We start from the raw sequence: 26649 nt of genomic DNA on the forward strand, positions 1-26649 counted from the left end.
AAAGTGGGATTTTTGAAATGAGAGGGAGAGGAAGGTTAATTTGCAGCCATTGTGCTCCTGTCCTTACCCCCTAATTAGCATAGCATTTTAGCTCCATGGGGGAATGGAGTGGCTTCCTGCAAGAAAAGTGTCACTTTCTGTACATGCGTGTGCAAATGTGGCCACTTGGCAGATTTTCCCCCAGCCTGCTCATGCTTTTAAATGTGACAGGTCTATATAGTATGACTTTGTTTGTGTGTGTTCAAATGCACTATAAGCTCCTATTAATCAAAGCTGTGGTTGACGTGCCGGCTATAGCTGTGGATTAATCAGCTCAGCCCAACACTGCTGCTCAGCTATTAATCTACTATCAGGGGACAACATGCCTGTGAGCACTCATGTCAGTGTTACTGTAAAGCATGTGTGTTTACATGTGAGCTAATATTTGCTTTGTGCATCATGCCATATATCATGTAGCAACAAACTGCAGGATCAGCAAAAGACATTAATACGCTTTCCAACATAGTCTAGGCCCCCTTTGTGATGCCAAAACAAGTCCAAACCATCAAGCCTGGGCTCTGCCAAACTTCTAAGGTGTCATGTTGTATCTGGCGTCAAGATGTTATCAGCTCCATCGGGACTCATGACTACAAAGTTTGGGCGCCATGGTCAGTGTATTTTACTGCCAATGGATTTTTGATTTAAAATGTGAAATCCAAAACCAAGAAACACGCTGTTTCCCAATTACAGTGTTATTAAAACGAAGAAGAAAACATAGGGGGGAAACGACAGTTCGTATAAAATTGAAAATCAAACAGAAAACAGAAACTGTGTCTTGTTTCAATTCTTTGTTTTCATTTTTTTGCCTGTTGTTTCTCTTTTTTCATTTTACAAATAGAAATGACTTGATTAAAACTGCTCAAGGAGCAGAAAATTGGTGAATCTTTTTCATTTTACGATCTTTTTTCTTTCATCAGAACATGAAAACAATAAGATGAAAAAACTGATTGTCTTATATTAATTTGGTTGTGGAAAACAAAAAATGAGAAACAGACAATTTTTTATTCTTGATTTAATATGAACTGCCTGAAAGAGCCAATGGCAGTGTTTTGTATTACTATTTAAAACAGTAATTGGCAAACTACTTGTTTCCTTGTTTTGAATCTCTCATTTCAAGCAAAAAAAAAAATTCTTTTTGGCTATACACTGACATTCTTTAGATCAAGCTCTTACTAGGATGAGATTTTGAAGGATTTAGATAAACACACAACGAAGGATTTTTAAAACCCTAGTAGAAAATTCAAGGCTACAAAGTCTCTGTTGCACTTAAGGTTCCCAAGTGCACTATGGAGGGAGTTTGGTAAAACCAGGACTCTTCCAAGAGCTGGTTCATCGGCCAAACTGAGAAGTCAGGGGAGAAAGGCCTTAGTAAGAGCGCTGACCAAAAACCTGATGGTCACTCTGACTGAGCTCCAGAGATCCTTTGTGGAGATGGGACAAGGTTCCAAAAGGACAACCATCGCTGCAGCCCTCTACTGATCTTGGCTTTATGGCAGAGTGGCTAGATGGAAGCCTCTCCTCAGTATAAAGCACATGAAAGTCCACTTGAAGTTTGCAAAAAGTACCTGAAGGACTCACAGACTGTGAGAAGTAAGATTCTCTGGTCTGATGAAACCAAGATTGAACTGTTTGGCCTCAATTTGAAATATTAAAGCTGAAGGAAACCAGGCATGGCTCCCTGCCTGCCCTATACTGACCCAACAGTGAAGCGTGGTGGTGGCAGCATTAAGCAGTGGGGTTCAGCAGGGACTGAAGGAAAGCTGCATGGAGAAAAGTACAGTGATATCCTCAATGAAGATCTTCCGCAGCACTCAGGACCTCAGACTGGGCCGAAAGTTCAACTTCCAACATGGCAATGAGGCAGTGGTGACTTAGGGACAGCTCTGTGGATGTCTAAGAGCGGCCCAGCCAGAGCCCTGGCTTGAACCCTATTGAACATTTCTGGAGAGATTTGCTGTTCACCTACAATCTCCATCCATCCTGACTGAGCTTAAGAGGATTTGCAAAGCAGAATGGCAGAAAATCCCCCAATCCAGGTGTGCAAAGCTTGTTGTGCCATATTCAAATAGACTCAAGGCTGTAATTGCTACCAAAGGTGCTTCAACTAAGTACTGAGTCAAGAGTCTGAATACTTATGTGTGATATTGTCTAGATATTTCCAAATGCACTGAAAATAATGAATCCAAACATTTTAGCCTCAGATGTGTGGAAAAGGAGAGTCAGTTAATGGAGGGGCTATCGATGGCACCAAAGCCTGAAATGAACTGCTTCCAAAAATCACAGCCAACCATAAAGCCAAATATGTGATCCTGCTATTTTAGTGTTGAATCCTTTCTCCCCTTCTTTTTGCAATCTGATCTCGTCTCGTCGGTGACTGACATTTTGGCAAAACCTAAAAAATTCTTTCAGCACATTTCAAAGGAAATACTGAAAAGTACTGTAGGTGAGCATTGAAGAGAAGATGATATGAAAATATCAGTCCTTTTCAAACTCTGTCATGAAAAAACTGCAGTGAAAGAAGAAGAAATGGTTAAGTTGGGGGTCTTAAAGGGTCCTTGTTGACTTTAAAAGGATTGTACAGGATGCTTGCTCGCCCTCCTCACTCTGTCATTGTGAGAGTGTTAAATATGTTATGGGTCAAGAGTTAATGATTTTCTGCCATGTTTTCTCTTTGACATCTTTCTGTGTTGACCTACCACATGATCCGAGGAGATTCTCCTTGAAGCTCTACTTAGTTGATTTCACCACAAAGCACAACAATAGCTGTGCATTTTATTTAGCTCATACCCCACTATATCACATAAATGTGTGCTGTTACAGCTAATTTTCCTATCAAATTTCTGCCTCTCTCTACATGTCCTTCCCTTTCCTCATTTATTTCCTCTCCACCAATTTATTCCACTGTCCACATCCTCCTCCTCCTCCTCTTCCTCCCCTGCCTCTCCTCATGGCCATGCTACACTGCTCAGTGTATTAATTGTGGTTTGAAAAATCCCCAGCTGAGGCATGGTGGGATTGTCGAAGCCAATGGCTCAGAACTGCAGGGCAGGCGAGTGAAAGCTTGGACTTTTTTCAGAGGCTGTTCCACCCCGCTGATACTGCCTGTCCGACCGGAAGGAGAGGCGCGTTGGCAACCAGCGGCGTGAACTGGCAGTTTGTTTGCAATCGTCGGCGTGCTCATATTTCAGGCAGTGCTGCACCTGCCTACATTAATACAGTTTACGCTGTGAGAGGATACTCAAACCTCTACATACATTTATACTCAGTAGTGATTAAAGACCCATTCTGAATCATAAGAGAAGGAGTAATCAAGAAGGAATACTTTAGGATTAGCCTTGACTTGTTGTTCTCTGTCTGCTCAAAATTACACATCACTGTTGGATGATTTAAAACACTCAGCTGCAAAAGAAGATGAACATAGCAAAGCAAAGTGATATGTGACAGACAACAGCTCAGACTGAGTCCAGTCAGCAGCATGTTTCACTCTGACACCAAAAACGCCATAACAAGCCGAATATCACCCGTTTGCATCTGTGTGATTGGTGTAAGCAGAACTATAAGGTGAAAGGTGTGCTCTCTCCTGCTGAAGTTTGTTGTCTGCAATAACTCTCTCCTGCACCGCCCATGGCAACAGAAACTAGCCCTTTAATGTGGAAAACAGCAAAACCTCAAACTCACGGTGTGGGCTGCCTGCCTTCTCCATCAAATAGTAGTCCGAGAGTCAGAACGAATCCTGCTAGAAAGTGATGAAGGTGAGGGTACAGCAAACAAAACTAGCAACTCCTCACCTCATTTAGTCCCAAAAGCATGCTAACTAAAAAATGTATCAATGAAAACACCATAAAAATCTCCAGTATATTGCCATATATTTTGTGTTTGGTTTTGTTTTTTTTAACGCCTGACAGGGGCGGTGTATTCAAGAAAGTTCACCGTCTCTGTATCTGGTAGACTCTAAGCACCAAAACAAGTACACTCGTATCATCCTTTGGTCTGTTTTGGTTGAGTATTGAGTCAGTACAGAAATCAAGGGCTTCATTTCCTATCAGCAGGTTTACTCTGTGCTATCTTGGCACATTTTTTTGGCCAGAAGCAAGCTGTTGTATTTTTCAAGCACCTCTCTCTATCTCTCTTCTTCTTCTTGGACTGAGGTGGCAGCACGTCTGAAGGACTGCCACCAGAACAACTCCACTGACAGGTGTTTCTGTACGCACTGTACCTGCAACAGAAGCAGAGCTTCATCAACGCTTCATTAAATCTTAACCACCCACTAAGTCAGCTGTTAGTAATAAAATGTAAATAAATTGAAACATTTCTGTAATTTTATCTTTTTATGACTTTTTTTTATTTGTACGCCCACATACATATATCCTGATGACAACTAGTAGGCATCAGAATAAATGTTGTTAAATTCAGTCCAGGGTGTAAAACTAGATTTAAAAAAAACCTTACATTCTAGCCTTGTCAACTTGTGGTTATGGGGCGTCTTGGATGCGTCGTTGATTATGTCATGCTATAAGAGCGTTTGTTGTTTCTGCTCATATTTGGGCCGATGTTCGATGATGAGCTATGACTGTGCAGTCCGGTCAAAAACTGACTGCATTTGTGTATTCTGAGCCAACCTTCTGGCTCCACCTTAAGACAACAAAGCCAACCCTGTAAAACACCTAAAGCTTTTTTACTATGGTGTTTCTTTTTGTTTACGCCCAAAAATGTAATCTTAAAAGTATATTTCAGCATTTTGAAGTTGGTCATATGAGTTACCAGCAGTAGTGATTCAATTAGCCTCCAGGGATTTCAGTGAGCATTGCTTCTTTAAGGACTCGCTGGTTGTACCATCCAGGAAGCTAGGCTATACAGCGTAACAGATGAGTACAGTTTTTAGTAAAAAAGGGCCAAAAACAATTTTGGTTGAAATGTACGCACGACTGAAAATTTTTGATGCATCTTATTTTTAACCAAGAAAGCCTCAGGGTTTTTGTCACTATTTCTCCATGCAGGCTTTGGCAACTGGTTACCTGCTCTTGCAACATTGTGTTTTTGGCCCATTTTTTCCAAAAACTTTCTGCAGAGAAACTGTACCCATCTGTTACGCTGTAAAGCCTAGCTTCCTGGCTGGTACAACCGGCTTCTTAAAGGAGCAGTGCTCTTTGAAATCAATGTAGGCTAATGCCAATACTACTGCTTCCTATCTCATACGACTCAACTTCAAAAATGCTGAACTATCCCTTTAATAAATCTATAGTGGATTATTTCCCATGCTATTTAGTGTACTAGTTTCTTTTTGGAGTGCCTGGCATCTTGAGGATGGTAGGCTGGTTTTCTTTAGGACTAAACTGCTCTAGCTTTCTGCATTTGTTTACTACTTCTTCTTAAGTAGAGAGGCATTGATCATGAAAATTAGCACATTCCAATGTTAAAAATTTAGCCGATTCTATTTTTTTCAAAACTGCTTTTGATGTAAGACCCCCAGTCAATTTTTACCATGAAAATACATCAGTGTTTGCCAAGTAGAAGACATCCTCTGCTTAGTAAAACTCCCCCTTTAAATCAGCAGTCAGTTACACCAGAAGCCAGCATCAAATTGATTGGACACAACAGAAGAGCACTGATATTTGCTCATTCCACATTATTTGCCATTTTCAGCCAGACAAAAATCCAATCATGCTGTCCATTTCAGCATGGATGCCTGGTAAAAGCTCCCATGAGTAAAGACAGCGTGGGAGGTCTTTGTTACTCGTGGTCAGTTGTATCACATGTACCTGCTGTTATTAAAGATAGACGTTACTGAAGCAGAGACAAAGTGATCCTCTGTTGCCATGCCAATCTATCTTTGGTTACAGAGAGTGGGACCAGGTGATGGCTGGTCAATATTTATAGTCTCATAACAGCGTGTTTTATGGGCACAGATTTCTCTCCTGCCAATTTAAAAGTCCCCCTCTTCACCCTAACCCCCCCCCCGCCCTCCGCCCCGCCTTTGATTCATCAGTCCACTTTCTCTTTCCACCTCACTAATCTTTGTCTTCACATCGTCCTCATTTAATATGCTCCTCTCACTTCCAAGCCTTTATGACTCTACTCAGCTCACCACTGTTTATGTAATGGGTACTTCCAGCAGCCATTTTGTGATGAAGCATCTTAACTGTGTTTGGCATTTTAGCCCCATCTGGCCTCAACGCCAAGCGAAGAGCTTCTTTTGTGAAGACAGGGAGAAAATTGGCCTAACACTTCACTGTAGACCACCCACACTTCAGGGTGCTTAGTTTTCTAACTACTCCCTCCTGTGATGAGGTGGCAAAGTGGCAGGGGGACTCTGGGGGACCTAATGACCAAGGATGGTCTGTCAAAACAAGTCATGAGAAAATACATAAAGTCTGCTTCGTTTTCAGCATTTTTTACAAATGGGAATTTAATATGGAATAATTTCGATTTGTTGAATAGAGATATTTGGATAGAGACCTTTCTCTCTGATTGCAATTCCAGCAATGGGATTAGACCAGTGGTTCCCCTTTCTTGTATCAAAACAAGCTGCCCCCCTAAGATTGAATATTGTTACTGTAAACATGTGAAAACGCTGAGATCTACATGTGACTGAATTTTTTATTCATAAAATCAGAAAGTTGTTCACCTCTTTCCTTACTCGGTTAATGTTGGGCAGGGCAAAAGGAGGGATGTCACCACCCCCTATGGGGACCCCCCCCCCCAGCACCACAACAATTTAATTAAAAGTATCATAACAGAGATATTTGTGCCAGAAAACAGTAAATTTAACCCACAATTTTTGTGTCGCTGACAGATTTCACCATAAGGTCAGGGGGAAGGCTAATTGCTGGAGTGCTTGTCTATTTTTTACATGAACCAGATGCAGCTGAAACAAACATCTTACCTGCTGTAGGTGCATTTTAATCTGTGGCTGTCTCTCTATAAGCAGAAACAGTTCAACCGCTCATCTTGTAGCGTTGCGATGCTAAAGTTTTGTCGAGTATCTGTTGATAGACATGTTCTATTCCTGCCAAGTCTGTCACAATAAAAGCCTCCAATGTGAATCATTATTGAAGACTTTTATTTTGAAGAGCAACATCAGGAAATTGTTTTCAGCAGCAACTTAACAACAAAGACGTCTCATAACCGGGAAGGAAACATAACTTATTACTTACATAACTCAGAAAATGAGATATAACAGTAATGAGTAGAGTAAACAGTTACAGCACTCAAGTAAAAGAACTGTTACTTAACAATAAAAATTACTCTTGTAGAAGAAAAAGTACTCATAAAAATGAGTACTTTAGTAAGAGTAAATAAGTACCTTTTTAAAAGACTACTCAAGTAGTGAGTAACCTCATTTTGTGCAATTTATTAAAACATTGCATTATGACATATTATTCAGGGGTAGTAATGTAATTTGCACATTGTCATAAAAAAGTAGTATTACTTGCCAAAAGTAGAAGAAATAAAAAAACTTAGCTTAATACATAAAGCAGCAGTCGAGTTATGTTTGTTAATCACAATTATGGGATGAAACGTTCAATATAATGAGAAAAAACTGACTCTTTCTCATAACAGTTATCTTATTTCTACATGATTATTTTAATATCACATACATGAATTCATACCTTGCAGTTCTTTCTTTTTAATCACATTATATTCATTTTATCATGTGCTAATGTTTTTTGGCTCATAGTTATAAAATTAATCTGTTGAACTGGCCTCATCTCTGACTTTTTGCCCTTTTTTATTTAATTTTTAATTTTATTCAATTCAATCTATGAATTTTTATCCTGATTATCACTCAACAAATTTGGCCCATTAGCCCCACGTTATAACCATGATAGGTATAATCATTGATATATGAGATATGACACACACGATAATAGTATCACCTACACTGTAACGTTAAATAATGCTGTGTAAAATCACATTTGTGGCAGAGTTGCAGAGGTGGTTGGACATGTGACGTCATTTATCACTGACACAGCTGTGTCTTTGCAGTCTGCAAGTTAAAACAGAGATTTGAACTTGTACTTTAGCTAACTAGCAGTGCAGTCATTAGCTTGTTTAGCTTTCTTACCATAACGTGCTTTCTTAGATTTGATGTGACACAGTAGGCAGCGCATTATGTGTCTGTTGTTCCTCGTTGTTTGAAAGGCAAAGAGTCTTGATGTTGGACCAGGGATGAACATGCTCCTCTGAAGGAGACGCAGGTGTTACATCTTCAGCCATTATCTCCAACTGTTGATAGTTAAGGGGGAGGGTCACTCCTCCGTTTACTCTGTGGTGCTGAGGATTTTACCTCACGCTGCTGTGAGAGCTCAGCTGAGTGTAAAAAAACACCTACACCTCTGGATATAACGATTACCTAAAGAGTTAAATACAGGATGAGAAAATGAAACTGAGACTTTTTAGCTCTGAACTGTCTGCCTCTCATGAAATAACTGTGATTGGGTCTCTGGTGGCTGACACAGGACTGATAATACAGTGATAATTTCTCCACTCTGATTTTGGCATTGTATTTCTGGTGAGTGGGCGTGGCTTCAGCTCATTCAACTGACACACCCAAACCATCTTAGAACAGATATTTCTGCCTCATTTTTCATGATTTTGAAAGTCAGTTCTTTAAACTTAGAGATGTTTTTCATGACTGGTGAGACATTTTTGCACCATGAGTGAAGTTATCCTTCTTATTAAGTGGGGGAGCAAACTCAGTATCCCATGGATAGTGTGCTGAACACAATGGAAGAGCATTTCCTGCTTCAGAGTCCTCATCCGTCATTCATCTTCAGGCTCTCACATTAGTGTCTGTGTTAACTCTACTAATGGTGATCTGACAATGACAAGAAGTGTAGAGGATGAAAGGAGAAGAAATTATACAAAGAAGTAGATTGTTTTGGACTCATGGGCCTAACCAGACTGGTCTTCCCCTTGCTCTTAACCAGTCTGACCCCATGTCCTAACCAGGCTTTCATCAGGGCAGAGGAAGCAAAGACAGACTCTCGGGGTTCGACCTAATGCCTCGTAATTACCCTGAATTATCGTCCTATCTGCTTACAGCCCCTCATGTTACAAAAGCACTCATAACAAGCGTTAATAATTACACCATACTCCACTCTGGATAAATCAGCAGCCCAAATCCCCACTCAGAGAAACTGATTGGATGATTAAATTATGGATTTTATACAAGGATTTGCAATTAGGGTAGAAGATGTGAGGCATCCTTGCTCATGGGAGATACAGCTCTTCTATTTGTAGAAAATGTATATGGCGTTTGAGAAAATCTGCCTCAAATTGAATGTGCTGAACTGTTTTCATGTTGGAATCAGTGTCACCTTGAAGAGCTCTCCCTTTAGATCAGACGATGAATGATTTGTGTGGTGGCCATGTTTGTTTGTGTGTTTCCTCCTTGGACATAAATGCTTAATCTGAATCCTTTTAAAGGGTCTCCAGCTGTGCATATTGAATCCCAAAATGGCGTTTCTCCTTCTGGCGCTTAACCTTCAGCCATGTCTTTTTTTTTCTGCTCAGGGCGGGCTCTGATGAGATTGACAGACAGAAAGCTGGAACGAATGGGCATCATGCAGGAAGCCCAGAGGCAGCACATCCTGCAGCAGGTCCTGCAGCTCCGCGTCCGGGAGGAAGTCAGGACCCTTCAACTACTCACACAAGGTTTTTCCAGTTTCTTTAATGTCATCTGAAATCATTCAAGATAATACACCTCACACATGGCATGGCAGTGCTTTTTTATCTCATAAAGCATAATATTTGTCACACAAGCTTCAATGCTCTGCAGATTTTTACAACACATGCTCGATCTGCTTCTCTCCTGAGGGGAGATTATTCACACGAAAGCCAGCATCTCCCATTCTGTTAAATTTTCAAATCGGCATTTATGTCCCTGCCACCTGTAGTCATGGCAATCATTGCATGTTTTAAAGCTTGCAGGAAGTGATGAATCAAAAATAATTATACAACAACAACAACAACAACAGTCATGCACACATTCTCTTCTCTGGTATCTTCTGGTGTACAGTGATCACAGGTGGGTTAAAGGCCACTGCACACAAGCATAAATCCTGTAGTGAAATCAGATTAGTGCAGAGGGATTGACATATCAAAAGCATCCTCAGGAGACATTATATCAGGGTGAATATCAGCCAAAGGGTTACACTGAACCTTCAAACTTAAATTCACACATTTAGGGTATTCAAGCCTTCTAAAAAGTATTGACATTTTAGAATTAGAGAGTCAAGAAAGTCTATGGAATTGTGTAACTGTGAAGAAAAACCCTTTCAACTTGCCCCCATGATTACCAGTTGTATTGGAGTATTTGATGTGTATGCTAATACTTTGGGAGAACATGCTGAGGAATGAGTGAAGTAATGTAGAGTATGGACAGTGGGCTCCTTCTATATCTTTATGTGTTTAAAGCATAGAGCATGGCAGAGGTTCTGCAAATGCGTGTCTGTGTGCTTGCACATCAGAGCATGTGCAGTACTGCCTTTTGCCCAGTAACGTCAAAATAAATCACTTTCAGTGGAGTGACTGTAAGAGGCGTTGCTATGGAAACGATATGTCAACTTGCTGTGGCATGAACTGACAGGCTTTCAAAGGTTGCAGAGCATTTGCGAGTTTGAACTCACTTCATGTGAACTGGGCTTTAGACTGAAAAGAAATCAGTAAATTATACCAGTAAGATCTAATGTCCATTGTTACTGTATTTTGCAAAGAAAGTGGAAAGGAAGGAGAGTTCCTTTTTTTTTTCTTTTTTCTTTTTTTTTTTTTTTTTTTTTTTTTTGCCAGAGCGTACCTCAAACACACATTTGAGTTTGTAGCACTCCTTCCTACAGTTTTGTGGATTTTACTAAATCAAAGCAGCTCAGCAGCAGCTGTTTTTTTCCCAATGCATTCGCAGCACTCAGTTTAATATTGTTTAATCAGGAGAGACAAATATGATTATGAATAAAGAATGAACTAGGGCGGAGTGATTTAATGTATTTCTATCATGATGGTGATGTGTGCATGCGCAATATTCACATCGCGAGGATGTGTGATAGTCGAGTGATCTGTTGCAATTGGTTTTCTCATTTCTGGGACAAGCATACCTTAAAGTCTACCTGAACTCGCCATCAGAAGTCAGAGAAGTGCACTTTGTGCAGCTGAGTCTATGTCTTTCTTCCTTATGTCAGGCTTTCACCTTGTCTTGTCTTTAGAAATGGTTGATGGCATTTGAGGAACACTGGTGTGTTGATATTTAGAGTTGATGAAGTAACAAGCCTCTCCATCAACCTGCTCTGTCTCCTCTTAACCTTCTCCTCTGACTGTGTCTTAGCCACTGTCAGAGGCTGCAGTGCTTTATTTAAAATCCAAAAATGGCAGTAAGAACCAATCAGAGAAAAAATTGATTTAAATTAAATAAATGTGCATAAATGGTACTTCATTTGTCAAGTTTTATTTCAATTTTTCAATCAAAAATTGCAATATTGCAGAGAGAAAAACTATTGCAATAACTGTCTTTTTCTATATAATTTATCCCTAGAATGAATCTTGACAGAATATTTTTGGCACTTTTGGACTCTTTGAGGAGATTTTGAGATCCTTCCCCTGTGGAGTCCAGACACTGGAGGTGGTGGTGGCTGGATACCTGCAGAATAGTTTGGAGACTGCTAGCTGATGAGGCTGCAAAGATGGGTGGAGATGGAGGAGTGAGATGTGAATGAAAGCAAACTATAAGAGAAGGCAAATGTATAGTCTTCCTCACTGAACTTATGCGATAGATTCATTTCAACTTAAGTAGCTCCCAAATATCACTTCTCCCTCAAAGATCTATCAAAATCAGAGTTGTCCACTGCAAGGGCAGAGTAAAACCATCTGATTCATCTTCTCTAGGACACTATTTCCCTGTCCACAGCTGCTATTAATGCAGGACATGATTCCTATACTTAGTTTTTTATGTTTTCTTTGTGATCTTTCCTTAACAAAGCAAAACATAAAGCTTGTGGAGTTATTTAAATCAGAGGATAAGTCTGGTCACTCAAGAGGAAAGCAGAAGTTAACTTTCATAACCTAGCAACAACAAATGATGGTATGAAGCACTCTAAAACTGAGATTATGAGCACTGCAAGTGCAAAAAGTGTACTTGATGAAGAAAGTTTAATGATGCATCTTTCATCCCCTGATGATGTTTCGGCCCCCTAGCATGTTGCAAAAAGAAAGAAGGAGAGGTAGGGAATTTAGCAGAGCGATGGCTCAGGGCTCCTCTCTCCTCTCCTCTCCTTTCCTCTGTATTGATGATATGAGAAGAGACAGACAGCTGGCCACTGGCTGTTTGCTGAGCCTTTTTTGGCCTTGGGGAGTAAAGACAGTGGAACAGAAAAGTCTACAGTTTGCTGGAAGTCTGCAGATTTTTATAGAAGTGAGGAAATGAGGAGGAGGAATCTATTTTTTATCTCTGTGTTTGCGTATTTTAGGAGGAATTTTTAGGCAGGGTGGCCCACATGAGGTGTTTATTTATGCATGGATGTAATGGAGTATATTTGCGGCTTAGACTGTGCCAAACATGGATGTAGTCTCAGGGACGTCCCTTATTGTTTCTGCAGAGGTTGAGCCGAAGTAAACGTTGAATGAATATCTTGAAAAACTTTCATCCATCTTGAATTTTCCACAATAAAATGCCTTTAATAAACATGTAATTTACATGCTAAGCAGCTGAAGAAATGTATCTGATGGGAACATAAAAAAGTGGAGGAGTGATTAAGGAAGGAAGAGAAGGAACCAGTAGTATTAAAAGTCTCTTGAGCTGTCGCCTTTAGAGATGCTTTTGGCAGGGAGGGAAGAAATTGGAAGAAGAAGAGATGGAGGAGTATTTCTAGGCCCATGGCGCAATTCCTTGAGTGATTGCTAGAAGGGAATACAGCGGTAAGAAAGTGAGCCAGAGAGAGGCAGAGAAAGTGGGAAGTTGGCAGAGAGCAGTGATGAGATGATGAAGAGGAATAAAGGAGGAGGAGGAATAGTCAGAAGAGCGGAGAAAGAGAGGGAGACGGTAGGTGGCGAGAAGGTAGGATGAGAAAGAAAAGGAGAGAGGAGGTGAGAAAGAGTGGTGAGAAAAGGAAATACTACTTCCTTTGAGATCTGTCAGGAGACAAATCTTAAAGAAATGTCTACTTAATCTAGAGGAACAGCTCAACAGACACATTTAAGATTGAAATAAAGCTTGGCCATTTAAGTTTGTTTGTCCACTCTGACTTACAGATGAACTGATTAGCTTGTAGAGGTCAAAGGTCATTGTACACAGCTTAATTTCCAGCATTCCTAACCATTCAGAACAAGCATTCCTTTGAAATGAACAAACTTGAAAAGGAAAAAAGAATCAACATGTAAATGGTTTAGAACATACCCATACAGCTGAACAAATAATTGTGTAATTCATCTCATAAAAGGATATTTTATTTTGGAAAGTAGTGATGTTAAAGTCTTAACATTTTGGTCAGGTTAGACCAACTCTCCTGGACTGAAAGAGGAACTATCTAGACAAAAAGACAAACATGACGGAGCATGACAGATAGAGAGAGAGAGAGACATTGCCTGTCTAAAAAGAGAGAGGCAGTGCTGAAGAAGGTGCTGGAGCAAGCCGGGGTACACAATAGAGAAAAGGACGAGCGAGGCGGAGAAAAAGAGAGAGCGAGGTGTCGTAATTACTGCAGTGTACCCAGACAGAATTAACTCGACGGACAGTGATTAACCTTTAAGGCTTGCTGGGCCATGGGAGGGAAATAATTAGATTTCCCCCCTCTCTCTCTCTTTGCCGTGGGGACGGTGAGAGAGGAGGCTCATCACTTATTGCTTACAGTCAACAGAGACGAACCGATGCTCTCCAAACAGAAAGTGATATTCAAACAACAGCAGCTTGAGAGAGCGGAGTGGACGGCCTGATAGAGGCACTTTGGAGTCGGTGCAGGGAGCAGAGAATGGGTGCTTAGTTCATGCATTCTCCTCACTAAGCCTACACTTCTGCTCCTTTGTCCAAACAGAAATGACACAAGTTCTGAGGCTGTGTGAAGAATGGGAAACTCTTAACAGGCCTCACCTTGCCATGTTGATGCATTACATCAGTAATACCAAATAAAAGGACGGTAATCCTAACGGTGTCAGGGGAGTATGTTTGAGATAGTTTATAATCTAACAAAGACTTTTAGATGTCATAATATGTGTTTAGTAGATGTTATATAGCATAAAATCTAGATTAAAGCTCCAATGAGGAACTCTCCTTGTGTCAGCTTCAGTGCCGCATGTTGACAAGCCTTTTCTCCTAATTTTGTCTCAAGAATGCTTAAAGGGATTTTCTTCAAACTTTGGTCAACTGTCCACTTTGACTCAAGGATGAACTAAGTCGATTTTGTAGGTCAGGGGCAGTTGACTTTATTTTCATGCATGGGATTCCTGCCAGTCCCGCCACTACAAAAACTAACGCAGCCCTTCTTCTTGACCCACCACTGCCATGCTGCTTTGGCAAAAGTACAACCTTGGATGCCTTTTTAGGAGATAAGACATGATATAGTACCATGTCGGGTGCCCTTACAGTGGACAAAAACCTGCTTAAGTGCCTTCAAGGGTGCCCTGTTTGTTGACAGACTTGATAAAGTGTCCCATAAGGTGGACTTCCAAGGGAAAAAACATTGTGAAGTGCCCTTTGGGGTGCCCTTCCAGTGGAAAAATTGTGATTAAATTCCGAATATTCCCAAATGATAAAGTGACCTCAAGAGTGCCTTTTCAGTGGATGGAACCTGAGCCTTGCATCCTCATTCCTGTATGATTGTGTTATATTTGGTTAAATAGTTAATAATTCCTCATTTACAATTGCAAACCTACAAAAAAACTATGGATGGCTGGAAACATTTCTAATTAAATGACATCTACACTAAATATTAGGCCACACCGTTTAATTATTTAATTCAGGTGTGTCAATCAGACTTGTCACAGGTAAATAAAATCAAGCACAGTCTCCATTTACAAACACTTGTGATTCAAGATGGGTCATTCTGCAGAGCAGAAGTAAGTGATATTAGTATATCAAAGTATTTTGAATTTAAATTATATTAGTGGAAGCATTTAGGAACAACGGCAATGAAGCATGGACCATGTAAATTCCCAGAACGGATTAAAGACTGCTAAGATAAATGAAGTGTAAAAGCCAAAGGTATTAATGTAGGAACAAAAACTGTACAATGGGAGCTTCATGGAATGGGTTTCCATGGCTGAGCAGCTGCATGCACGCCTCACATCATTAAGTCCAAAGTCAAATGTCAGATGCTACAATGCTATGCTTCCAACTTTGTGGCAACACTTTGGGGAAGGCCCTTTCCTATCCCAACATGACTGTAGCCCAGAGCACGAAGTAAAGATGCGTCAATAAAGATCTTGAATGACCTGCACAGAGTCCTTACTTCAGCTCCATCAAGCACCACTGGGATGAACTGGAATGGAGATTGCGAACCATCAATGCCTGACTTCATAAATGCTCTACAGAAAAAAATTGGCAAATAAATCCCACAAAAACACTCCAAAACCTCGTGGAAAGCCTTCCAAGAAAAGTGGAAGTTGTTATAGCTGTAAGAGGGGTAGGGTGGGAATCACTAGTGGCCCCATGATATGATATTGTCACCCTACTTGGGTCACAATTCGATATAATTGCGATTTCAAACATTTTGCAATACAATGAGAATTGCAATACCATATATTGCAATCAATACCATTTTTTCAACTGTTTAGCTGATTTAGCATTAGTTTTGCCCTCATGTTTTTCGTATTTCGTCAGTATTTTGTTTTCATGTAGCACTTCTTGCCAACCTTTAGTGTCCTGCTTGCATTCTAATTTCCTTCCCCTGGTGCCACCATATTGGTTGTACTAACTTTCTCCTGCTCCATGACTGTCACCTCTGCTGACCTCACTGGACAAATAATTGTCCAACAATTGATTATATTTTTCCATTATCATCGACTTTAGTTCATCTTAGGAATTAAATTGAAAAAATCGATACTTGGTGGACGAGACGATAAGATATATCACCAAACAAAATATCGCAATACTATGCTGTATCGATTTTTTTTCTTCCACCCCTAAAAATGGGGGCCTTGTAGTGCATCAAATATAACATTTAAATGGTATTTGTTCCATATATGGTGAATGCATCTCTTGCTACACAATAAAAAGTTGGCGAGCTTTCTTATTCACAGTATTTTTTTCCCACAGCAAGATAATCAACAAACTGGAAGGTTGAATTTTAGTTTCTTGGAAGGACATTTATATTGTTATGTTTCAGCTCATCTTAACAAAGCAGATTTTGAAGATGCTGCATATTCAACTTAATGAAAAACTGAAAAGAACAATGTAGACCCATGGTCTGGCACTGGAATTGTGTTTCTTAGAAAGAGTCTTGATGCATCATACGATGAAGCATAAAACCTTGTTTCTGACAGCTAAGTATAAAAAATGTTATTGAACATCTCTTGTCAACCACAGCTGTGCCTCAAATGGGAGGAAATGAAAAACAAGATAAAATCAACAAAAACGCTTTTATGAAACATCAACACATATAAAATAAAACTAGAAAAATATGAAAAGGGAGAACATTTAAGAAGATCAATACATGAGAGAAAACCAATAAAGCTGAATTTTATGAGGTGATTTAAGACATGATACAGGTTTCCAGCTCCTGCCTTGTGAGATAGTGTTTTTAAAATGCTTGCTTCTTTGTACATTTATATTTAGCCTTAATACGTGTATCCATAGAAACAAACAGAGATCCTTCTGTACCTGAGACAAAATACAAGGTGTCTACCCATGCATGTGGTTTCATATCAGCTTCTCTGAAGTCAGATTTAAAGACAATAAAAAAGTGGCCATGAGAGTGTGGGGATTAATTAGGTTGTTTTCGTGATAATACAATTGAACCGCTGAAATAGTGACTGCACTGAATTCCTCTAAATTAACTCTAATGCAAAAATTTAGAAGGCACTAAGCCATCCCGTCTCCACGCTCCTAAAAAAATCTCATTTTACTCTTCTTCTGTATTCAATTTCATGCTTATAACCATTTCAGACTTTTCAATAACAGGCCTGTGCCAGTAAATATGCTATTACTGGCTTGTGAAATCATCACTCTTAAAAGAAAGTTGAATTACACAGCTGACAGAGCTCTATGAAAGTGGTTTTCAGAGTACATAGCGCTAATCTGTGAATGTAGACACAGGCTCGCTGTTTACGCTTCATTTACTGTAACAGAGTCTCATTTAGAAGAGAAGAGCAAGTCAACTTTGAGAGAAATTAGTCATAGATGCTTCTCAGCCTCACTTTTTCCTCACTCTGTTCACTTACGTATGTCCACAAGAAGTAAAACATTTATTAGAAGTTTGTCTCCCATCATTTGCATTTACTTTGAGAACTTTACACCGAGAATCTGAAGGTGATGTTTTCATGTGCTGGTACCAGAGTCTTCAGCAGTGGCAGTAAAGAAATTTAATCCATCTCTAGCAAACTTTTGGCCTTTCTGATCATGGCATGTTACTTTCTATCGGTGGTTCTGGTTTTGCTCGAGGTTTCTGCCGGTTAAAGTTAAGTATGTAGGATTAATGTTAGGCCTCCTTTTATGATATGCTGAAGATGATGCTATAGTGGCTTAACTTTGGAAGTTTCAAGCTCATGACCATAGGTGAGAGTTGGAACTACGATCAACCAGTGAATTGAGAGCCTGCCGTCTGGCTCAGCTCCCTCTTCATCATAACAGTCCAGAACAACATCTTCAACACTGCCAACGCTGCACCAATCTGCCTGCCAATCGCACGATTTATTCTGCCCTCACCCGTGAACAAGACCCCTAGATACTTCATCTCCTTCACTTTTGGCAAGGATACCATTCTGTACTTGGAGGGGGCAATCCACCATTTCCAATACATACTATGCTGAACTCACAGGACCGTTAGAATCTTGTAATAACAGTTCAGATTAGCACTATTCTGATCCAGAAATTGGGGATAAAATTTGCAGACGATACTAGGTAATACTCACATTTAACCAAAGCGCTGAGTAATGGCATTCAGCAGACATCTGAACATTGTGAATGTTAGCCTCATTCTGCAAACCAACTCAGTGTTGTTTATCCAATTCCTTTTTGAAGTGTTACATAAATAGTACTCGATTAAGATTGTTTTCACAAGGTTTTCTTGACTTTAGACTTGCTGACCATCATGGGGTGTTTTCTTGAGTTTGGACCTGTCAACCATTTTCAGGAAGTTTGCTTGACTTTGGACTTGCCAACCATCACAGGTGTTTTCTTGAGTGTGGACATGTTGACCATTATTCGGTGTTTTCTTAACTTTGGACTTGTCGATTGTATTGGGATGTTTTCTTGACTTTGGGCTTGTCAACCATTACAGGGTGTTTTCTTGACTTTGGACTTGTGAATTAAACGCTTTCAAAATTAGCCTTTAATCAAATATGAAGTAATTCTCCTTGGATCATCACTTTGTGAGGTTTCTATGTTTCAAAAGGGACAGTTTGGGTGCTGGTTTAGCTCAGTGGGTATATCAGGTGCCAATATACAGAGGCTATAGACCTCAACTCACTGGTAGTAGGATTGATTCCCAGTCTTGGTGCTGTTTGTGTCTTCCCCACGCTCTCCCCATGTTTCCTGTCTCTATACAGCTGTCCCATCTAAATAAAAGGCAAAAAAATCCAAAATAATAAAAAAAGAGCAATTTTTTCTTTATCACTTAAGTAACAGTTGACGGTGGGTTTATGTTAAGTCTCATTTTGTAGCACAAAGAGTACATTACACACCGAAGCCTGATGAAGTGTGAAAACAAAGATTGGAAAGCCATGTAACTGCCTTGGTCGATTCTAGTTTCCTGTCTCAGACCTTATTTATACCATGTAAGGATTTATATCTGTTTTAGGCATTAAGATATGAAGTGAAAATCCTTCCTGCCAGGTTTGGATGCACTTGCATGCATACAGAACACGATTTGATATCAGATATCTCAACACTGCATAGAAAGGGGTTCTTGGATGCCTACATCCAGTTTGGTTTGGTACTGTTTGCTACACAAACTGGCACACATGAAAGACTGGTAGTCCGCCAGTGAACAAAAGGCCTGGCTTTATCTATGCATACCCAGCCCAGCCATCTCTTTTTATAGATCCGGATCATTTGGCTCAGCTTAGTGGATTTATGTTGAGTCTCTTATGGTATTGAACAAGACTATTGGCAAAGGCACTAGAAGCAGAAGCAAGAATTGAAGGCAGTACCACTTTTCCTGCTCATTCAGTGAGACCAATGCCTGTTAAATTCTGAACTAAGTGTTCTTATTGATTGATGAATTTTGTTTCTTTTTCTTGATATTGCAAAGACTGGATAGATCATGTGACATGGCAAAGACTGCGATTGTAAAGGGTTTGTAATTTCAGCCAGCTGTCTCCATCTAATCCACTTTTTGGGCCATCCAAGCCCAGCAGGTGGTTTTTGACCAGTTACTCCAGTTCTACTTGGGTTTCAGCCTGGTAAATGAAGTATTTTAGATCAAAAACACTGCCAAGTGCTTGCTAATTTGCAAATCCTGTTGAGTAACTGTTTAAAATTACAGCCTACTTTCTTGACTATATTAGGATTAATGTTTGGTCTCTTTAATGAAAAAGAATATAGTAAAAACCACAGATCATGGTAGAAGTTTTGAATGGCATGTCCATAAGACTCATTTTGCTTGAGATTTCTGCCTCTTAAAGGGATGCTTTTTTAATATTTTCTGATTGTCAACCAATTGGGTCTGTTGTTGGGATTAGGAACTACATAAATCAGAATCATTGGTGGATGTACAGCTTTATAGTGTTTCCTTCATCAATTACAAAATATGACAGACATGCTTTTGTTATATACTGTGTGTGTTTGATAGTGAATAGACTGGAGATAATCTGCCACTTCTCTGAGCATGAATCACTCAAACAAAAGTCTAAATTTCTTATTCTGGTTCCAAAGTTGCAAACAGCTTTTGTGGCCCTGGGGCAGTAAATGAGGGAAGCTTTCCTGTTGTGCTTTAGCAGAGCTCAGTTCCTCTGCTCCAGGCCCCCTAATGAATTATCTGTCTCTGCTTCATGGCTTCATAAAGGAAATCTCTTTAAGTCAGAGAGCTTCACTGAACAGGATGTCCTCCACTGTCTCTTTTCCACGGTTATAACAACTACAACATGGAGAACTTCGCTGACATCGAGATCTGGAGTGACTAGTCTTTACTGAGCTAAGCACAAATAAAAACAAGAATTGCACACTCGTTGGATCAACGTTTTTTTCCCCAGCTGGTAGATTAACACCTCATTTTACAGTCCAATGGTTGTGGGATAACAAGCAACCAAATCAATAACTTTTAACAGGCCTGAAGAGATTGACAGCATTAGCTTTCCTCAGATGTACCGAGGCAGCTCATGAGCATGCAGAATTTGTTCAGCTATGCCACCATGTCTGCTTACTGAGCCTTTTGATGCCAAACGTAGCTTTTTTACTGGCAGGTGCTTACAACACTTTGGTCCTACCACCATACTTTTCCCTTTGTTGCCTCACTGCATGCAGAATTAGTTGGAAAACCAACCACTTTAAGGATACGTCAACAATTTTACATTTCAGAATATACAACTGATATTCACAGTCCAAAGCCAGGAAAGTTTTTAGCAAATAACAATGAAAGGGCATGTTTAACTGTCTCATTACTCACCACACATGAAATCTGAAGGGATCTATTATTGTAGATTTTAGCCAACACCCAATATGCATTATATTTCCAAACTCATTTGAGCTGATACCAATGTAAACACACCTTTTAATGTAAAAAAAAAAAAAACACCTCCTGTGAAAAGAGAGGCTTAGTCTGATATGGCTCATAGAGGTGTGAGGAAGTAGTCAGTCAGGTATGTTGGTTTTATGTTTAGGTCTTCATTCAAAATTTTTAAGGCTAATGGTGGGCCCCTTTGAGTGTGTAGCACCCCAAGCAATCGCCTGTACCAGATGGTACAGTTGTACATTTTGCTCATGTCTAAAGCCAACATATGATATATACTGCCAATGGCCGATGTATGGGCTGTAAATATCTGTAGAAATTTTCACAGCAGAAAACCTTGAATACCTCAACCTTCTTGAATTTCCCCTGGGACTACCAAACTAACAAACCATCTATCTATGCATCTATACATGTACTTCAATATGGAGTCCCCCCCTCTTGCAGCTATAACAGTCTCCACTCTTCTTGAAGGGCTTCCCCCAGGATTTTGGAGTATTTTTGTGGGAATTTGTGCCCATTCATTCTGTATAGAATTTATGAAGTCAGGGCCTGATGATGGACTGGCTCGCAATCTCCATTCCAGTTCATGCCAATGGTGCTTGATGGAGCTGAAGTCAGGGCTCTGTGCGGGACAGTCAAGTTCTTCCACACCTGACTCCTCAAATCATGTCTTTACAGTCCTTGCTTTGTGCACTGCAGCACAGTCATGTTGGAATAGAAAAGGGGCCTCCACAAACTGTTGCCACAAGTTGGAAGCATAGCATTGTCCATTGTTGGCATGCTGAAGCATTGAGATTGGCCTTCACTGGGGGCCCAAACCTTGTAAACAGCCCCATATTATCCCTCCTCCACCAAACCTCACAGTTGGCACAGTGAAGTCAGGCAGTTCCTCTTCAGAAAGATCCATTTTGTATCAGAATTGTTTGCAAAGGAAACTGCATGTCGAGATGCTTGATTTTATTCACTTGTGGCAAGGGGTCTGATTGAAACACCTGAATTCAGTAATTTACTGGTGAGGCTATTAGGGCTGGGCAATTAATCACAAATTAGATTAAGTCATAACATGGCCTGCTGCAATTTACAAGTTGCAGAAATTGCAATATTTCTGTAACTTGAAATATGTCAAAATACCAGTTTTATAAATGCTGAGATTTTATGCACATTATGCAAACATTCAAGTGTCATGTTTTATAATGGTTCACAAAAATCCTCCTTTTCGTGTTTTATGTATGTTATTCTTCATCAAAATGAGTGACATAATAATTAGATGGTCCTTAAACAAAGCAAATGACATCACATTTGTAATATGAGCAAAAATATTTAGGTTATTCTAAATAAAACTGATGAAGCATTGTGTTACTTCACAAAAGTCATACCTCAACGCAATTAGATTACTTTTGCAAATCATTCAGCCCTAGTGGCTATTTTTTCCATATAGTCTGTCTATTCATCTCTGCAGAAAAATAGTCATTACACATTCATTTTAAAATGTTTTCCCCCAGAAAGAGTCTTACATTTGAAACGAAAACATTGCTTGGACAACTTGTGTATGTATTGATCATCACAGTTTGTCCAAACTAGTAAAAAAATCAATTGATTTGGAGTCAGATCAGTCAGCGACACTGGGTATAATCAGATTGAGCTGCTCAGTTTCCAGCCAGCATCAACATAGAAGACTTCAGTGAAGGAAAGCCCAATTTTCCGGCACACAAACTCTGAGTAAGCTAGAATATGCGAGTCCTGATGGATATCATGGGTGAAAAGAGTATCTTTCCTCCAAAGTCTTTATTGAAAGTGTTCTCTCTGAAGACTTGTGGAGCTCAGGGTGACTACTACTGTCCTTCCTCTGGGCTTTTCATGGAATCAGACGTCTTGCTCCGGCCTGCACACGGAGAGCTGAGAACTCTCATTATCCGAGCTCTCTCCTCAGGATCGTGCCCTCTACGGAGGCTCTTCCTTCTTAAACCTCCCTTGACTCCCTCCCCTCTATCTCCCTCTCTTTTCCTTGCTGCGAGCGAAGGTCAAATTAATTCCTTTTCATAATTTCCTGTCAGCGAGATTCCTCCCTCAGAGACCCTGCGTCTATGGCTCGGTGCCTGAAAGATGTGATTAAGGCGGAGACAAAGTGAATACCTGTGTCTGACAAAGTGAATAATGTTTCTTTTTCTCCTTTATCCGTATAGATATAGAAAGTATATGGTAATATCGCACTTAATAAAGTCTCCCAAAGTTTCATTTTGACCCTTCCTTCCTTGAATATGAAAGCAGCGCATATGCCTTGGGGTGACTCTTCGCATTAGGAGCTAAAATGGGCTCACATCCACAAAGGAAATGTAATTTAGGAGCAAATGGCTTCACTGCTCAGACGACAGAGTGAGCTCTAACCTCACTCATTAACGCTGCAGGTCTGTGAGGGTCTCAGAGTCTAAATGCAGACATCCACAATGCAGCCACACACCTCACCTCATGGTAATAATGTTATGAAATACAGAGAGTAATTGCATCTCCTGTTGTGAAAGCAAGAGCTCCTTTCATTAAGGCCTGAATCGAAGCTGGTCTCAGTAATGAAGGTTGAGCAGACACCCCACATAACTAGTGTGGCGTTCATTCAATCATCAAATGGAGTACGGTTGTATTTCCGAGTAAAAAACAAGAGGGCAGGGAGAAGAAAATGAGCCTAACTAATGCAGCATATTGAAAGAAACCCCCCTCTTACCCAGTCAAAAACACTATTTCATAACCCAAAGCTGTAATTCTCCTTGACATGCAGTGAAGACTCCCCACTCAGGGCCGTCCAATTACAGCCTCACTCTGATCGCTTCACACTGGACTGCCGGTCGGCCATTTTCTTTTCTTTTTTCCCAGGAATAAAGAGAGGATCATCAAGGTTAGGCGAAGCGCATTTCATCCATCCAGGAAGGAGCGGGAACAAAACGATCCCACTCCTCTTTCCTCCCAAGGACAGGAAAGTGGGATGCAGTCTGTTATGAACTCCACGAGTAGCCATCTTAATGAAGCAGAGGCAAAGAGGGCACAGCTGGAATTCAAAACAATACAAGGATAAAGTAATAAAACGAGGTAATCAAGATATATAAACAGTGGAAGAAGAAGGTGAAGCGCTTCAGATACAGCACCAGCACTTTTGTGTTTTGTGTGTACACTCAGCTCTCCGGCCTTTGACCCGTGGTAGGGGAAAACAGATTGCTTTGACGGATCCACTGACATCGCATGAGATGTTCTTGCTCTTTTGCCAGAGTCTCCGGAGAGTCCTTGGCTGCCAGATGTCCACTAGGGTTTGAAGCATTACTGCAGCTTTCACCCCATAATGTGCGCCTGCTGTAAAGGGAAATTTGCTGAGAGCTTAGTCTTCAGTGCAGTGGTGAAGTGCAGGGTAGGCACAGGAATACCTTTGTTTTAAGGCTGTCAGTCAAATCCATTGTTAATGATACCTTTTAGCATACTAAAGCAACAACAATGGAGGTCCTAAGCATCCAACATTGTTTTATTTAGCAGGCAAATTCCTTCAAACTGTCTGAATCGCACAAATACATTGGTATGGTGGTTGAGAAGGGCAGATGCCCTGCAACAGCCCGATGCATTCGGAGGCAACCTGCAAGAACGGGAATGACAACAGTTTACAAACCCAATCAATACAGAAACACGGTGCAAGTAAGAAACTGAGCTGTCTGTGAGAGCTGACAGCAGTATATTTAATTTACATCCCTGTGGCTGCAGGGAGGCAGTGCAGTGGCTCAACCAAAGTGTGCTCGAATGAGCAATAAAGCATGCAAATAATGAGATTTAAAAAATGAATGCACTAATTATGGACATTAATCAATCATGATGAATGCGTTAAAGCTGACCGCTCTCGTGAAAATATATCTTTGCTCACCTCCAGACCAGCTTCTACAAGATTTTAATTTACCAACTGGCTCCACTGTTAGTGATTAACATTAACAGCTGCCTGGCAACCTTGTGTAATGTAGGGGAGATGCATGCCCACTACCTCAGATGTTTCACTGCTCCGGCTGGCCCTCTAATGAATATGCTCAAAAGATGGTCTAGTCAACTTTGACGGCCATTTTGAAAAGTTGAGTTCTTCCCAAACACCATGTATGGGATGTTACCCAGATGAATGTGAAATATATCCTATAATATGGATTTGTGAAACATTCTATCTGCTGTGACAGACCCCTAATCTTGGTACTCTACCACAGTGCCTATAGAAAGCAGTCCCCTTTTGCCCTTGTATTAATTTTACAAATCAATCATGGTCAATATAATTTGGCTTCTCTGAGAAAAAAGAAACACAGTTTTTAAAAAACTCCCAGTTCTTTTCAGTCTTAGGCTTATCATCATCATAGCTCCTCTTCAGATGTGTTTTTTGACCTTTTGTAACAAGTAATACTATGCTAAACTCTAGCACTCTAGTTACCTTGCTGTCATTTTACTGGGTCCATGTTTGATGTCATTTTGACAGTTTTTGTAGTGAATCCCTTTTGTGGTGACTTTTCTCATTAAAATCTGTGAAGCCCTAATACTTTACGTCATTTTGTACTATTAATATTGCTATTCCAATAAGAGATCTATGAAGTATGATGTTTGTATGTTCTTATATGTTGTGGTGACCTTTTGTCACGTGATTGTGTTATGTGACACCTTTTTTATACTTAAACACGTGGTTTTTATCAGCTCATTATGTCCTAATGAAGACGCTTTGGAGTTGAAACGTGTTGACATCCCTGCTTGAATAAAGGATTTTTATTACACCAGAGTGCCTCAGATTTTCAGTTCTGACTGCCATTTACCCTATAGACTTTTATTGACAAGTTAAAGGCAAGTCATTGCTCCCCTTTAAAAAAAAAATAAAACCTTTGAAAACAGATTTCTTACTGTCTCAACACTGCAATTTTCCCCCATTCTTCTTTGCAAAACTGCTCAAGCTCTGTCAGGTTGCACTGGGATCAGGCATGAACAGCCCTTTTTTAAGTCCAGCCACAAATTCTCCATTGGACTGAGGTCTGGGCTTTGACTCGGCAACTCCAGAACATTCACTGTGTAGTCTTTAAACCTCTTCTGCTCAGCTTTGGCTGTATGCTTTGGGTCATTGTAATGCTGGAAAACAAACCTTCTTCAAGCTGTAGTTCTCTTGCAGACTGAATAATATTGTCCTCCAGGATTTTCCTTTATTTTGCCACATTTATTTTCCCCTCTACCTTTACAAGCTTTCCAGGGCTGGCTGCAGAGAAGCATCCCCACAGCATGACGCTGCCAGCCTGGTGCTTTATGTACATAGTGTCAACATAGTGTCTTGTCAGTTAACCAAATAGCACCATTGTGACACAAAAGAACTTTCTTCCACTTGACCATGGAGCTTCCCGCATGGTTTTTGGTGAACTCTAGTCCAGATTTAATATGAGTTTTTTTCAACAGTGGCTTTCTCTTTGCCACTCTCCAATAAAGCTTGCACTGGTGAAGAACCAAGGCAACAGTTGTATGCAGAGTTTCTCTCATCTTAGCTACTGAAGCTTGTAACTCCTTCAGAGTAGTCATAGGTGTCGGTGGCCTCTCTCACTAGTCTCCTTCTTGCACCATCACAAGAAGGGGCAGGGACGGCCTGATCTGGGCAGATTTATACATGTGCCATCTTCCTTCCATTTCTTGATGCCCCCTTATTTAAAACAGGCTGTATGACTTTAGTCGGAGAGCTTGTTTAAAGAAAGAGTTGGAACAGAAGTTAAGGGAATCCCTACTGGACATGGTGTTTGTATGGATGTGATCTTTTGCCATAAAGGGGTACATT

At 40.3% G+C, this 26649-nt stretch overlaps 1 protein-coding gene across 3 annotated transcripts in view; it reads left to right on the forward strand.

Moving 5' to 3' along the window:
- samd12 (sterile alpha motif domain containing 12) overlaps positions 1-26649 on the forward strand; it is a 173059-nt gene that overhangs the window by 65878 nt on the left and 80532 nt on the right. For all 3 annotated transcript variants that reach the window (XM_041809437.1, XM_041809435.1, XM_041809436.1), the window contains exon 4: positions 9556-9696. In XM_041809437.1, coding sequence (XP_041665371.1) covers positions 9556-9696 — 141 coding nt within the window. The remainder of the gene's footprint in view (positions 1-9555; positions 9697-26649) is intronic.

Source organism: Cheilinus undulatus, linkage group 16 (genome assembly GCF_018320785.1).
Source record: "Cheilinus undulatus linkage group 16, ASM1832078v1, whole genome shotgun sequence".
Lineage (NCBI taxonomy): Eukaryota > Metazoa > Chordata > Actinopteri > Labriformes > Labridae > Cheilinus > Cheilinus undulatus.